Source organism: Pyrgilauda ruficollis, unplaced genomic scaffold (genome assembly GCF_017590135.1).
Source record: "Pyrgilauda ruficollis isolate IOZ18807 unplaced genomic scaffold, ASM1759013v1 scaffold3, whole genome shotgun sequence".
NCBI lineage: Eukaryota > Metazoa > Chordata > Aves > Passeriformes > Passeridae > Pyrgilauda > Pyrgilauda ruficollis.
The window spans coordinates 17,157,173-17,174,002 of NW_024524377.1; the positions used below are offsets into that span (position 1 = coordinate 17,157,173).

Below are 16,830 nucleotides of genomic sequence, written 5' to 3' on the forward strand. Positions count from 1 at the left end.
AATGTCCTGGGGGATTGCATCCACAGAATATGGATTGGTTTACTTGTTAGAGTCAGCACAATGTGTGCTTCAACAACTTCACCTGTCAGCAGGAATAACTCCAGCTTCTTGCTTTTCCCTGGAGAACCAAATTTTCTTCCCCAATGTTATGGTTCAAGTATGGCAATTTTTCCTTTCTAAGAGTCAGAGATTTCATTACAAAATATACCTAAGGAATCAATAGGAAATTAGTCAAGGTCTGCTTTCTGCAGAGAAAAGCCTGTCTCATGCCACACTAACAGAAAACTATGAATAGAGCTCAGATTTTCCTTATGTGATTTCTTTTCCAGTAAGGTCCCTCACGTGCTGTGTTCTGAGAGAGTTGGAGAATACTCTGCGAAGAAGGGAACTTACTGGGAAAATTCCCCATTTTAATGTTTTCTGAGATGCGAAGCAGGTTCTATTCAGCTTTCTGAAATTATTTCTGCAGTTCAAAAGCAATTTACTGAGGAAAAAAACCAGCAGTAGAGAGAAACTCCTTTTATGTTTTTCTCTCCTATTCTTGCATGGCAAAGGATTGCTACCCACAATAGCAGGATCCCTGACCTGACAGTGATTGAGCAGTGTTTCCCTGCCACAGGCTTTGCATGCTGATGGAGTGCTGTTCTGTAATCATTCCAACCACACTGCAGAGCCTATCATTGGAATCAGGCCAGACAGAGCTATGCAGGCACTTCTGGCAGGCTTGCCCCAGAGAGGAAATTTTTGCCAGCCACCTGTTGAGCCCCATGTCTCCAGCAAGATGCATGCACATCCCGACTGCCCCAAGAGTGCTGAAAGTACAGTAACAACCAATATGCAGCCTGTGGCACTCACAAGCGACAAAAGAAAAATTTCTAGGCCCAAGCCAAAGGGAGCCAGGAGAGAAACGGGGGGAAGAGCTGCCTACCATGCAGAGGATGAACTAACAACTCTGCAGTTCTTGTCAGGGACCAACCACATGTCACCAGCCAGTCTGGGACAGGCTGCCATTACCATCATCCACTCAGCTGTATGGGCAAGATCATTTCCAGCTCCATCCTACCACTTTACTTGGTTTCCTCATTTTTCATTTCCTACTCATTCAGTTAGTTTCAAATCAATCTGCACAAGAAAGCTTATTCATTCATTTTGCTGTTGAAAATGGTCTTTGCCCAAGCCTCCTTGCTGACTGCAGCACCTGGCACCACAGAGCAATGTGAGAGAAGAGATATGAGAAAAGAAATTTTGCTGCCATGTTTATGCAGTAGTACAGAGCTGGATCAGAAGCACCCACCAGATTCTGGACCAAAGATTAAGCAAACAAGACACCCAGCAGTCACACGTTAGCATCTGTGCCCATTCAAACTCTAGAGATTCTGTTTGTACAGTTTGTAGTATCTGAGCATTTATTTGAGAAACACTGAAATTGGTTTGTTCCTAGTATCAAAAAACTGTTCCTAGACTAGTAAAAATAATTTAATCCCTGACATTTTTATACATAAAGAGGTATTTTGAGAGATTAAGTCACAACAACATCATTCACATTCAAAAGAAAAGCTGGAAGTCTGAAGCAAGCTCTATTAAATCAACAGAAGGACTCCTGATTTCACGACAAAGCACAAATCAGTGCTTTCAGCTCAGTAGATTAGTTGTCCTTAATGAGCCTTGACAGTCCCCCAGGCTCTTTAAGTCACTATATATAGCCAGCAATGCTTATACAACATAGGTAGGTGAGGCAGGCATAGAGCATAGCCAGAAGATTAATACCAAGTACATCCCTAAAATAGACAGATCACAGTACAAGTCATTAGCAATAGCAGGGAGAGGGGCCCTGCTGATGTGCTGATTAGGAAAGTACCACCAGACACAGAATTTATGAGATTTATTTTTTAACCAACATGCAGGTCTTGGAGCACAAGTTTATGAGCAATATATGTTCTGACACTGGAAATAACTGGTGAAGGCAACTCATGAGCACGTGGAGGTATAGACTGAGCTTGCAGATGTCTCCCCAGAATGTGAGTAGAACTTACATCTACTGTTATAGTGAGCAGTACCTATTATATGCATTTGCAGGATATCTAAGAGAGCTAAGCATTTGTTTTCTAGTGCACAGACAAGAGACTATGCAGTCCCTTCCTTTCTAGAGTAATTTCAACAATTGTTGCTTATCTTAGCACCTACAGGGTCTGAATAAAATGCTAACTCAGAAATGCTCTTCCCAATATGTGGAATCTTTCCCTACTTCAATTTTCAAGTATTGGGTTGGTGACCTAAGATTTTAAATGGTTTTGCTTCCCTGGGGCTTTTATGATGCTGCGGTAAAAATATGAAGTAGAAGCCATACAAAGAAGATATAATCACAGAGTTTTCATCAGCTGAAAACTCACTGTGCCAGACTACATTCATCTCCCTACAAAATGCTGTGTAGGAGAGTTTGGAGATGTCTTTCTTTTCAGGTAACACATTAATAAAGATCCTAACTTATTTGTTGATCACCAAACTAAATTATCACATATTTACACAGCATACCAAAAAGCACTCCTTTGCCATGAAATAGAAGTGCAAAGCTCTGCATGTACAGAACAGCTCAACTAAGAGATCTGATGTTTTGTGCCTGCCAATTTGTTCAATTAATTAACTGAAAACTAGAGGTTTATAGCTATGGAAGGGTGACTCTGGAGAGCTGTTGGATGATCTTTTAGTGGGCTGCCTGATATATCTAAACCTGCCACTCTGTGCTACGTGAGTGCTCATTCTGAAGAACCACAGTGCCTAAATTTCCCATTGGCAGTTCTTCAGGATGCCTGGCAGGTTGTTCTACCCATTGCAGAGCACTGACTTCTGGAGTTTTGCACTGTCTGCACAGTGGGGGGGGTGAAGGAATCCAAAGCACACACAGGCCCTGCACATCAGCCCAGCCTGAAATTCTGTGGCATAAGCAAACTTCCTGTGGGAGTAAATTAACACCCTCCTTTGATATGGTGTCTATGTGCTTCGGTTTCCTTCAGTGCAGAGCAGCAGAGGGATGCTGTACTTTGCAGTCATCTAGGGATCTTAGAGGGCTCTCAATGCAATCATGCTGCTTTTCTCTAAAATCAATTGCTTTTATAATGGCACATGTGTAGGCACGAGAAGCCAAGCTCTACCACACAAGTTCTCAATTTGCCAGGCAAATATCAAAGTTTGATGGAAAACAGAATTTGCCTTTAGTTATTTACTGGCTACATTATTAATCCAAATGCAATATTTATAAAGATACATCAATACTCTTGAAATATCATGCTGACATTTTCTCTGGAAATGCACTATTTGCCACTCCATACAGCTATTTCAAAATCAATACGATCTTGGAAGCCAAGTGGCTTTTTTTTTTGGCTTTTCTAGAACTTCACAATTATCAAACAAGAGATATTTTGGATAACATTGCACATTCACAGAATTAGAGGATTTTCTTGTAAGAGAACTTTAACTGAGATTTTTCTCTTGGTCCTGACCCCAGGTTCCTTCCAGTAATGACATCATCTAGCAGAATACATAAGGCAGAAGGCTCCAGCAGAGCAAAACCTACCATGATGCTCAGGTCACTGTGTTACTGCAGAAGGAGTGCTAGCACATGGCAAGAACTAGGCAGTTAGGAATTACAGACTTAGTAACACTGACCCAGGGCTGACAGGCAAAAGAAGAGCAGTGGAGACTCCACAGTGCTGCCCTCTCAGCTGTCTCCCCTAGAGTCTTTTGTCTTAGAGAGCTTCTGTGCCAATTATTGCTACATAAACACAGTGGCTAACACTAGTGTTTTCCTTACAGAAGCCAGGTTGGCATCCTGGCCAAACACTCCAGGACTTATCTACAGGTCCCTGTTTCAAATTTAACTTGCTTTCCAGTAGTGCAAGCTCACTGCCCACTGCTTCCTCCCTACAGCACAGCCAAGAAAGGAAGATGTGATTTACAAGTCCTTTTTTCAATTAGGTTGTTTGCCCAAAACTTGAATTTTTTTTATTTAATTTTGTATTGGAAAAAAGGAAACTTGAGTCCTAAAGTTATTTATATGTATCACTGCACTAGCTTGCCAAATACCTTGCTGTGATTTAGTGGCACGGGGTTACCACAGTCTGCTGACAGCAGCTCCTCTCTCTTTTTGTGTCTAGCACTGTTCCAAATTCTACATGGGCAGTCAACAGAAATGCCATTGCCTGGCACATCATTGCAAATGGACTGGGGGATCTATGATCAGCTGTTACAACATTCTGGTTTCAGACTTTATTTTACATTACAAAAGCCTTCATTAGCCTGAGTGCTTTCACATAGTTGTGGTGGCACTTTCAGAGCACTCTCTGAGTCCTCTCGGAAAATAAATGCCACCAACATAGGGAAAAATTACAAAGATGATTTGAAAGTGCACATATTCCTTGTCAAATTTAATGGGGACTTTCACAGCAAGAAAGCCAAGTGTCTAATCAAAGTACCTGAGCTAGAGGGCTGGTTACATCAACCTCAAAACAACAGTGAGATGGGCCACTAAAATAAGCAGTGCAAACATCCCAAAAATTTGGGATTTCAGTTTTCTTCTCCTTCTACTGCAGTTTACAGGAGGGCTTTCAGTGAAAGCCCTCCTGTAAACTGCAGTAGAAGGAGAAAACTCTTACCTGTATATATTTGCTTAGTGGTTTAAAATCAGAGATCATGAGTCCATAGCTCAGAAGTTCATGTTGATGGCTACTGAGGCACTCAAATATCATTAAGTGGTAATGGATGTTGTCACTTGTTATTCTTTATTAGCTTTGTAACTGATTTAATTATTTAATGAGAGTTCAACATCCATTCACTATCAGATTCTGAGATTTCTTTCCATACCTACTTGGTGACGTGACAGCAAAATGTAGGGTCAGAATAAATGCAAATCAGTTCATGAACTCAGTAGGAACAACAGACAGGGTCTAGCAAACAGGCCTAATATATTGAGCTTCCATTAATATTAATGTTTTGAGATAGAAATAATGTTACACAGAAGGCAGCCTTTAAAAATGTCACATTTTAAAGGGGAGATGTCTGCACATCTACACATGTGTAGGTAACTAGAGCCTAGGTGACTGCTTAGAACCTGTGAAAAAGCTCCTCTTAACAGGATGTCTGGAATGTGCTTATTGGATGTCCAATAAATATGTGCTTTAATGAATTAATTTAGTTTAGTTCTTGTAAAAACCAAAATACAAACAGAAAACTAGTAAGCAGTTATCAAGGTTAGGAAACCTTGAGTTTCCTCAGTACCTTTTTTTTTTTTTTTAAGGCAACATCTCCAGGCATTTCCACATTTCTTCATACAAACACACTTTCTATATAGTATGTTCTGCTGTGCTTTGTATCACTGCTAAGAGGCAAGAAGTGACAGAAGATTCAGGCACTGCCCCAAAGTCTATCTTGTCTAAAGGGCAGAGAACAAATCACTTACTGTCACACAAGTCACATAACGCAAGTCACATAACAAATTAGTCATCAGATCCACCACTGCAGCTTACACTTCTCATGACTTGTTCTCGGGGTCAGTCTGCTTCTGTGTTACAGATTAGAAAAGCAGCCTGGGTAACATCATAAAAGTGATCAAAGAGTATCATCCTTTTTCCCAGAGGAATTTCTCTCTCTGTTATCAGCATAAATAATGACCAATGTCCACAAAAAAAACCTTTCAGAACTGATAAGGTCATTCCTTTCAGTCTGAAATGTCCTTAAAGGACAGAGCTGACTAGAAAGTCTGGTCAGCAAAGCTTGAAAGCAGTGAAAATCTATTGAAGAAAGATACAGAAGGTTTTGTCAAGGCGCATGTTATTCATGGATCCCGATCGCATTGTGCCAAAGCTCCTACTCCTGCTCTCCTCTAACATACAATGGGTCTGAAAGGGCTGCAACCAGAAACAAAGCAGGAGTTGTGTCTCAGGAAGCTGGAGGGTTGGCTGAGCACATTTGCTTCACTGCACTTCTACATCATTAACTTTATTTGCTTGTAGCTCTCACTTTCAGACTTCCTGCACATAGCAGTTTTGGCTTCCATACTTTCTCTTATCATTTACTGGATCATCAGAGACAGATACAGAGTGAGAAACCTGGATGGAAAGCATATCTTTATAACAGGCTGTGACACGGGACTTGGAAATTCACTGGCTAAATGGCTTGACAAAAAGGGATTTTGTGTCATTGCTGCATGTGCCACAGAAAAAGGAAGCCAAGAGCTGCGGTGCTGCTCTTCACTCTCACTGAAGACAGTGAATCTGAACTTAGCAGACTCCAACAGCATTGCCAGGGCTGTGGTGTTTGTGACTGAACAGACAGCTGGCAAGGGTAAGTGACAAGGCAACTTCTCAGAAAGATGATTCAATATAACCAAATCTGGTCTAGCTAAAACTTCTGTTGCCTCTCTACTCACTGCAAAGGCATTTTTAATCTCACTGATGAAACACATTCACTCCTCAGTTCTGTCATTTCTCAGTTCAAAGATATTCTCTCCAGCAATGCTGCCCATTGCTTTCACCAACAGGATACCTAAAAATCTATTTGCTCGGTCTGTTAAAACCAAATCATTCCCAGGCGTGCTTTTTTAACTCCTTCTGGTGCAGTTGAAGAATGTCAGGGGAAGGAAGGTACTAACTGGTACCAGAAAATTTTCTTGACAATTCAGCCCACTCAATTAAAAATGGTTAATTCAGGGCTTCTGCAGTCCTCCTCTAGTAAAGAGTATATTTTTGCATGCCTGGATAAGTCTGACATTTGCATTGTACTCAACAATTGCACTGACTACAACAGTTAAACACTTGCAATTTCAGCCAGTTTTGTTGGAGTTGTTACAGAAGTAGCTCTCACTACCCCTATCATACACCTCTAAGCACTCCTGTACAAGAAGAGGAGCTTGGATACCTATGAGACTTCTGTGATGGGCTTGGCAAAGGCTAAAAAGATCTGCATGGTAAATATATTCAACTGTGGCAATACCCATTTATCAGCATTGATAGCTCAGACTAAAGGCTACCAAAGGGCATCACAGCACTACAACTACCAGTTGTAACACACAGTTATACCAACTATTCAAAAGGCTTATTAATAAATTAAGTACCTAAAACAGCAAAACATGTATCTTCTACCATAAGACTTTCTCCTCAAATCTTGTTAAAGGCTTTTGGCCTTATCATGAGTATTCCAGACCATTGCTGAATGCAGAGATCGAGAGCAAGTTTAACAAAACTATTAGTACTTACCCCCTCCAGCAGACTCTTGCTCCCAACCTGTAGAAAGCCACACGTTCTCAGCCAGGATAGTCACTGCTAATGCTTTCACCTCAGTGTGTAAGACTCTTTATGGAGGCTGAGTGCTGGACTTTCAGCCTCTCCCCTCAGGCACAGCTGTCCCCAGCGAACTCTAGGAAACGTCACTACTTATCTGAAGTTCCTTCTAGTAATTTAGAAAGGTAGTAAAACAGTATTATCAATACACAGGGCTAAGCTAGTATCTTTAGAAGCATTGACTAATTCTACACATTTGGTTCAGACCTTTAGACCCCAAACCAGAACTATCATTCTCTCCACTTCTATGCATAATATTTGATTTTCACAAGAATACGAATGTGTATTAGGAGCCTACATACCTGAGCGGATCTGGATAAAGCCCAGCATGGTGGCCCACATCTCCAAACAAAATAGTTTTCCTTTAACACTTTAGCCATGCTCTTCAGCAAATTCTAACAGGCATACAAAATAGACCATCCAAACAAACCCCAGATAATTGTATTCATCTCACTGAAGCTTTTGCAGACTGTATGCTTGATTCCAATGCACACATGATACTCCAGGGTAAGATATTGCCATATGCTGAAATAAATGGTTTTGCCCTTCTAGGGCTTTTTGGCTTGGTGAGCAATGCTGAAGGAACAGCACCTGTAGGACCCACTGACTGGCTAAGGATTGAAGACTTCCATTCGGTCCTGGATGTTAGCCTGCTGGGATTGATTGAAATCACACTCAAGCTTCTGCCACTTCTGAAAAAAGCAGAGGGAAGAGTTGTCAATCTAATTAATGCCAAAGGTCTCATGGCTTTTGTAGGGGGTGGCTACAGTCTGTCTAAATGGGGCATGGAAGCTTTCTCTGACACCTTACGGTGAGTAGCCAGAAACACATGCATGGACCCAAGAACATATTCCAGACATGCTAAGGAAGGGTGACTGTATGTTTGCCCATTTTGATTTCTCTCTGGATATCTTGCCTAAAGGGGAAAAGGAAAATAAGAGGACTGGTCACTTTTTTTAAGATTTCAGTCTCCAATACTATGGACAGACCCAGCAAGGAGCTGCACTTGGAAAATTTTCATGTTCCAGACAAGTTGTTAGCGTGCAGATTTCAGGCATGTGAATCCAGCGCATATCTGAAAGTAAATCAACAATATAGCCTGGTCAGACATCCAGTTTCTTGGGCAAGTTATACTTGCCCGTATATTTTGCTGTAATTCTCCACACCATTCTGAGCTGGCCAATTCCAGACAGCAACCACACTACCAAAGGTAATTGTAACTTCAGAAAATTAAGCTGAACACCCTTTGCTGAAACGGTTATGCTGCACTGCTTCTAGAAAGCTAAGGCCCAGCCCAGTGAGTCAAGTCTTCATGAGTCAGAACAACTAGGAAAGCTGGTTTCAAACCATTATGAGTACTTAAAGAAACCATATCCCCAAAGAAATAGAAACTCATGGCTAATGTACATGTGGTCCCTTCCTTTACACACTGTAGAACGTGGCTTCCTTGGTCTCTTGAGCTGTCCAGCAAGACAAAGATGCCATTTTCATCCCAAAGGAGTTGCACTGCAACTTGAAATTACATAGAGGGAACTACACTATGAGGAAGCCCACTAACCTTTATTGTATTAACATTTAATCATTTATCCATAGCCATTTAGCCATAGGATGAAGTTCTAATCCAACTGAAAATTGTTTTCACTTTTACATTTTCTCAGACACTTTAATAATCTACTGTTGCTGTGAACTAAAATAATGCAACAGTATATTAAATTGTCTAAAGTTTTAGTATGATAATACATGACTAAGATGCACCTAGCTGTTACACCCTTTGCAAGAGTCCAACATAAACCACACAGAGAATTGTGAATCTACTTGACACTGCTTTTTTTCTCTCCGTTGTCTGCTCTGCTTTTACAGAACAAGTACACTGCTATGAATCTAATTTGAACCTTTCAAAATAATTCTGATGAAGATGATCAAATTCTCAAATATTAATGTGACAGATTTTCAACTTACTTATGATTCATAGTTGTGCCATTATTGGATGGTCAGGGAAATTATTGGGTTTTTTTCCTTCTAGGATAGAAATGCGGCATTTTGGAGTGAAAGTAAGCATTGTTGAGCATGGTTTCTTTAAGGCAGAAGAAGTTAATTCAGGTATCACTGAGAAATACCTCTTCAAACTTTGGAACAGACTGACTCCTGAGATCAAGGGCTCCTATGGAGAAAAATACTTAGTTGAATGTAAGTAGAAAAAGGATTGCATGAAAGCTCAGGGGGATATTATCAAAATATATAAATACCTGAATTGAAGCTGTAAAGACAACAGAGCCAAGCCCTTTGAGTGTTGTCCAGGTATAGGACTCAAGGCAAAGGGCACACACTGAAACAAAGGATGTTCCTGCAGAACATTTTGGTGTGAGGGTGACTGAGGAGTAGCACAGATTGCCCAGGGCAGCTGCGGAGTTCCCCTCTTTGGAGATATTCAAAACCATCTGGACATGTCCTGGGCAGCCTGGTCTAAGAGACCCATCTTAAGTAGTGAGGCTTGATGCCAAAGGTCCCTTTCGACTTCACCCTATCTGTGATTCTGTAAACATTTACTAGACATCATTAATGCTCATTAAGGACCCATCACTGACTGTTCTTTATTATGTGTATGTTAGATGAGGCTAGAGATATTAGTTCACACATGAGACTGGTGAGATACAAGGTCATGATACCTTTCCTTGTCCCTCAATACTTACAGAAATGAGCTGCTATGGCCATATGCTACATTTATTGTTTATTGGTATCTGAAAAGTTAGTGCAGTGTGACACAGAACATACTGTATGGAACATCTGGCTCACAGTATGTGCCAGGGAGGTTTTTGTTTATTGGACTTCTGGGTGTTTTGTAGCCTTTACTGTCTCTGCTTTGCTGTAGTTACACTGCTCTCAGCACTCAAGACAGTAGTTTAAAGCAAGCCTGAAGCTGTAGCCAAAGCTTTGGATATAAAGAACACTCTTGCAGAGATGTTGTATATAAATGCTTTCAGGATTATTTTTTTGTTTACAGATATAAAAGCCCAAAGATCATCAGTGAAAAGACTGTGTGACTATGATATTTCTAATGTCATAAAATGCATGGAACATGCCCTGATAGCAAAGTACCCCAGGACACGATACAGAGCTGGATGGGATGCAAAGTTCTTCTGGCTGTTTCTCGCCTACGCCCCAAGCTGTCTGTCTGATATGCTGTTGCGTATTACATTTCCAGCTCCAGCAGAGAGCAGGAGACCAGTTCATGGAGTTCTAATGAATGTCTAGTATTAACACAGTATCAGCTGTGCAGAAATAAATATTCATCCTATCAAAACTAGATGTCCTCTTCTTTATCAGTCATGAGACTGTTAAAATTCTTTTTAAAAGACACTTTCTCCATCCCTCACCCCACCTTACCTGAAATTCTGAGTTCACAGGTAGACTTGTAAATCCAGCATGTTTTTGAAGGCTGTTACTCAGAAACTATACCTCTATAGGATCTGCATTCATAAAATTTTCAGCTACAAAGCTAGTTAATACTATTCACACAAGACATGAAGTCAATAATGAAGTCCAGCTATTGCAGCATATTCCAGAAATTACAATTATAGTATCTGACCACTTGATTATTTAATTCTGCAGGAAAAAAAAACACAAGCAGTTTTACAGATATGCAATTCTAGGAAAAATCAAAACTTAACTGTTCTATGCAAACAGAGCATCAAAATGCATACTTTAACTGTCTTCCTAATATTAGTATAGTTTATGGGGAAAATACAAAAACAATATGCAGTTGTATTTCTTTCATCCTCAGTGTGTTTTGCAAGTTAAAATTATTATTATTTCACTTATCAGATGAAATAGGTCATTAGTGTAGGCTATAGCAAATTCTTTCAGTTGTACAGAGCGTGTTCAGAATGGCAAAACATTAGCTCACGTTACTGTGCCTTTTGTACACTATTTCTGTCTCTTAAGCTGTTGGCCAGAGGCTCACAAATTGGTGCTCCTAGAGATATTAAAATTGAAGGGGTAAAGGTTTTATTTGCTGAAGTGCTGTGCTGGTGATTAATCATTAATGTGCAATTCAATTAAGCTTAAGAAAATACCATGTGCGGGTCAGAACTCCAAACATAAGAAAAGAAGTTTCATCACTATGTGTGAGAGGGCATGTGTGTGTGTTTGCAATGGGCAAAAAAAGGACAGTATGTAAAAAGGGATAGTAACCTTCAAGTATTTCACTGAAGTTCTATTCTCTAGCAAATGGCTTCAAGAATAAATTTATTTTACTTCATCTCATAATAAATACCTGCAGAGAGAGAAATCTTTCTATCTGGCCTGGCAGCTCTCAAGAGAATGTATATGAAAAAATTAATGGTATAATTTATCAGCTCTATAATTGCAGAATACAGACAGTTTTTGAAATCTCTAAAAATCAGCTTTCTTTGAAACAGAGTGTCCAAAATTTAAGAATTCAAGCAGGGACTGTCCTGATAAGGGAAAAAGAATACAAGTGAAAAATCAAGTTACAAGTATAATCTAAAACTTCTGTTGTACAAAGTACCAAAAGCTAAATTTTACATAATCAGAAGGGTATTCAGTAGCTATGCTCCTGAGAGGAGGAGTCCCAGTTGAAGCTTAGGAATCCTTCACCATCAGATATGCTAAACAACCAAACCAACATACTACCTAACTACAGAGTAACCCAGGGTTTTCTTCCGTATCTGAAAAGTTAAAGTTATTACAGGAAAAAAACCAAAAACATTTCTGACACATGGCTCACATATTAGCAGTTTTCACCAACACTGGTTCCAAATCTTTGAGTTGACAAAGACTATTCCCAAAACTGACACTACTTTTTCTCGTGGTATGGAACTGCAGGCAAGTCTTTCGGAAGGGTCAGCCCTGCCTTCTCCCTTTAAAACCTTGTGAATTCTTTCCTTAAGAACAGCACCTTGCATCTCAAAGAAATCCTTACAGATGTGTCTGCTGTGTTGCAGAACTCTAAGGAATTTTCTACATTAATGCACTCAGAAAAAAACTCTTTTAAAAACACATAATGTGCTTTAAAAAAAAAAAAAAAGCATCAGATTCTGACATCAAATATGAAAGGTAATTGAAATAAGGTTTTAATCACTTATGTCCATACTACCTTGATTGTCAGTCTCTCAATAGCAAGAGTTTCATGTTTCAAGGGCCAGTTTATTGAATGTGTGTAACAGGGCAGCTTTCACACTTACAGAGATACCATGCCAGTATCAAGACATCATCTGACAGGAAGAACTTTAGACAGCTGTGTGAAGCAGTAAGCACTATTCTTATTTGACTTTATCTAAAGCATTGTTGTTTTCATCTCAGAGTGCACGGAAGTCTCCACAACTGAAAAAAGTACATAGAGCCTTGACACAAATTATAGAATAGAAATGTGATAAAATAATATGTTTATTAGACTTATTCAGCAGCATCATTTTCCAGTTGTCTTTTCTAATCAAAGTATGTTACAATGTAATTACAAGCATTCTAATTAGAAATAGCATATATTTTGAGAATTTAGATATAAAACAATCAAATAGCAAAAGTCGCAATCATTATAAATTCAGGAAGCTTTTGTATGAGTAGCTAGCCAGGAATACTGAAGAACATGGTCCTGTAATCAGAATTTTCTCAAATGGTTCATGTTGTGGAAACTATCTTGGCTAACTAACAGAAGAGCTAAAAAGATCAACAGTATAGTCTGATGGAAGGTTAGAGGAAAAACCAGATAACTACAAAGACTGCATTAGTAGAAATTGTTTCCCTTTCTATCAATATCCACCTCAGGAAATAAATAGTCAATAAAATTAAATTTTCACATTAAAAAAAAACCTGAAGGATTTCTGAAATGAACCAATATCTTTCCTCTTCTGCTGTTTGGAAATGAGCTGTTACAGAAACCTAGCTACTTCATAGTACAAATTAGTTCCAGAGACTCCAGCCAAGAACAGAGGTATCCCATTGATGAGCAAGAGAAAAGCTCATTAAGTACTTGTGGCACTAAAATCTAAATATATCCAGTCTTCATAGGAGCACTATTAATGGAATTGTGTTATTGGAACCTAGAGGAAAGGTGTCTTATAGATTGAGAGGAAATTACATCAGGCAATTAAAATATTGTAAGAACAACATTTTGCACAGGTTACTATTCAGCACAATAATGCTGTATTGACTCTTTCATCTTTTGTTTAACACAAGATGAAGAGATACCCATTTTTATATACAGTACTATATAAAATAGGTGGCAAAGATGCCCAGAGCACCAGTAGAATTTTTAAAAGGTGCTGTTTTTAAAGGTACACTCTAAAGACCCTGTAAATCAGTAATTCCTTTATTTGCCGTGTTTGGTTTTCTTTTTCTTTTAGTTTCAAGCATTTATATAATTAATTTAGCCCTAAATATATGACCAATTCCATACAAATCTCTACTAGCAACATCACTGAACAAGATAATCTTAGAAAAATTTACAAATGTACAATATATTTATAACATTACTTTCAGACAGCTTCAGTGCAAAGATATACACATAGTACATCACGATAATTGTTCATAAAAATAGAAATTGGCATTTGTCAAAAAAAGAAGGCATAGTTTCAACGTATGTCTCCAGCCACTGGCTAAGAGATGTATATATTTTTATAAAGCATTTGAATGTGAACCTTACTCTTCTGTTTATAAAAAATATATGTGCAAATGGATGTGTCTAATTTTCCCTAAATGAGTTACCTAGTTACACCACAGAGTCCTCTTTAACAAGGTTGGCGGTGTCTTTAAATGTATCCTCTGTTGCCGTGTAAGCTAGTGGTTGGTCTCTCTTCAGAATAATCTTGGGAGGCAGTGAAGGAGCATGGGTAGGGACATTTTCTGTGTCCTGTTGCTGTTCCTTTTCCATCTGAAACAATAATCATAAAATAAAACCTTACATTCTAATGCACCATACATCCAACATTAGCTTTCAGAAACAGTAAATAAATATTCCTAAAGTTAAATGTCATGGTATAAATTATTTCTGCAAAACACCACCTGTAACAAAATGAAATGCTAATTTCACCTTAGATAGTGTACAGCTGAGTAAAAACAATACTAGAAACTTACTCCATGCACTGGAACTTCTACTTTAATGCTTAATGTCAGGAGCAGCTGCGCCACCTGAGCTGAGCCTGCTCAACAAACTCATTGTGCATGATATTTAGTAACCTCTGACAACCACTTCCTTCCCTAACCTGGACTGGAATTTCTGTGCTGTTCCACATAGCAGGAGAATCTACCAATAATCTTTATCCTATGAAAGCAAGAACAAAGTCCATCAGTACATTAGCTGAAAAACAGAACTATATAATATAAACAATACCTCTGCATATATTGGGTTTTCAAAATTAGTGTTTTGTTTCTTTTTTCTCTTGAAGAAACTCCACTTTGATTCCTGAAACATAAAAATTATTAGAACTTCACACATTTTTCTCAAAACTTCTTTGGAAACTGTCATTACAGTGTTGGATTTCACTTGCATTGACTGCTACCCCAGTGACTTCAGATGGATGTTCTTACATCACTATGTTGTAATTCTGAGCATGGAACACAAATTTCTCTTTTTGCTAGATTACCAAGTAATTTCACCTAAAGAAGTATTCACAAAAGACTAGGCAACAAAAATTACTGAATTACTTCATGGAAGCCTATACTCCAGACAAGTGCATCAAAAAGGAAAAAAACTGCCTTGAAAACAACACAAGGGAAATTATTGAGAGACGTGAAACTATAGTATGTTGACTGCAGCTTCCCTAGCATTTCAATTTTTCTGATCTGGAGCAGAAAACAAACAAGACAGCCTTAGAGCATTTTTATTTCCTACCGGAGGTGCATCTGTACTCTGAGCAGTTTCCTTCGGGCTAGTAGATATTACAGAGGAATACACAGGATTTTCAAAATTTTCATTTTCCTCACTACCAGCTGCTGCTGCCTGTAGGAGAAGAAAGAAAATCAACATTCTTCAAAGAAGAAAAGGTGGTCATAAGGGAAAATGAAAGGTGAAAGTCAAGCCAAAATTTATCTTACAAGTGTTGGCCGAATGACTGTAACTGCACCAGCTGTGCTGGCTCCACCATCTCTGGTTGTATACATTGGATTTTCAAACGTGATTGGTTGTTTCCCCGACTCCACTGCAAAGTTTTCATTCTATGGAGGAAAAACCCAACAACCGCAGTGGAATAAACACCTCCATACTCCTAGGAATTAATGTGCAGTCAAACTCTTCATCTTGGGGAACAACACATGTTTACTTTCACACAGGCTTAGACAAAACCTTTATCTGTTAAAATCATGACATCAATCTACTTTTACTCCCTGACTTGGCAGCCTGGACTACTGATTGTTCCAATATTCCCCCTTTCCTAGATGGACAAAAACCCCGACACACATTTCAATACTTGGAAAGTATTTTATGATGAGGAAAGATGACCTTCACAAATCACATCTTCAACAGGGAAGAGATATCAAAGGAAGAATAATATCCAAATAAATATTTTAATTTAGAGACTTCAAAATGACATACAAATTAATAAGCAGTAACTGATATATAAAAGAATGGGATTCATTCATTTTGTCCCAGCAAGGAGATTGCTGTATTTTTTGAGACAAAGCAGTGTGTCCCCTCAGTCATGTCAGATGAGTTACATCAGGTAGGAGGATAATAAAGGAGGATAAAACCCCACCCAGATGCACTTGTCCTGCTCTTTGACACAGCCTCATGACAGAACCAGCAAGGAATAGCACAGGAATAGTACAGCAGCTAGTTTCTTAAACCTGTCTCATTTTTACAAAACCACTCCTTCATGCTACTAGAATATGGCTTTTTTTAACACAGTAAACTCTTGCCAGCTCCCTCAAACTAGATTGACTAAGAATAGCCCCACGGAAAAATATCCAACATCTACTCATGCATATACGATGCTAAAATTTTAGGAGGTACATCCCACAGTTCATCACTGCTGTACACCAAACCCTTTGAATTCTTTCCCAGCGCACATAACAATTTTTTTGTTTATACTCTGATGACATAGGGAGAACTAATGCCACTTAAGTAGAGATAGTCTGGATCCAGACCTGTTATTGGCAATTTATAAACTTGAGCTTTGGTATGTCAGTATCAGGCCAGAAAATGCCAAGTTCTTCGAGCATGAAGAAGATTTGGGCAATATACAAGGCTAAAGCTATTTTTCCAGTATTTACCAAAATGCTCATATGGATGTTTTGTTACACCAGCTGCCTAATTTTAACAATGACTGTGTTTCTTCATCTAGGCAAAGGTCATATAGGAGCTTGTCTTCTTTAGCTGTTTCATTTCATATATATTCACTACCAGTTTAGGGAGTTTCCACCTTATACTTGGCAGCAAGTGCTTACTATTCAAACATATCCATGATCTGTCTCCTACAAGTAAAAGTCATTTGTACATTGTACTTCTTGTGGTAAGCAGGAATAACACAGGGATCTGTTATTTCTC

At 38.9% G+C, this 16,830-nt stretch overlaps 2 protein-coding genes across 2 annotated transcripts in view; one reads left to right on the forward strand and one right to left on the reverse strand.

Moving 5' to 3' along the window:
• The first annotated feature begins 1,970 nt into the window (after positions 1-1,970).
• Positions 1,971-10,583, forward strand: DHRS9 (dehydrogenase/reductase 9). The gene is made up of 5 exons (XM_041473274.1): positions 1,971-2,018; positions 6,006-6,336; positions 7,884-8,142; positions 9,355-9,518; positions 10,333-10,583. Exons 1-5 carry the CDS (start codon positions 1,971-1,973, stop codon positions 10,581-10,583), a joined length of 1,053 nt encoding a protein of 350 aa, XP_041329208.1.
• A 3,475-nt stretch (positions 10,584-14,058) lies between these two features.
• Positions 14,059-16,830, reverse strand: part of LRP2 (LDL receptor related protein 2) — a 114,229-nt gene continuing 111,457 nt past the window's right edge. The window contains exons 76-79 of the mRNA XM_041473093.1: positions 15,384-15,503; positions 15,181-15,288; positions 14,680-14,751; positions 14,059-14,220 (exon numbers count right to left, since the gene is read on the reverse strand). Of these exons, the coding sequence (XP_041329027.1) occupies positions 14,059-14,220; positions 14,680-14,751; positions 15,181-15,288; positions 15,384-15,503 (462 nt within the window). The remainder of the gene's footprint in view (positions 14,221-14,679; positions 14,752-15,180; positions 15,289-15,383; positions 15,504-16,830) is intronic.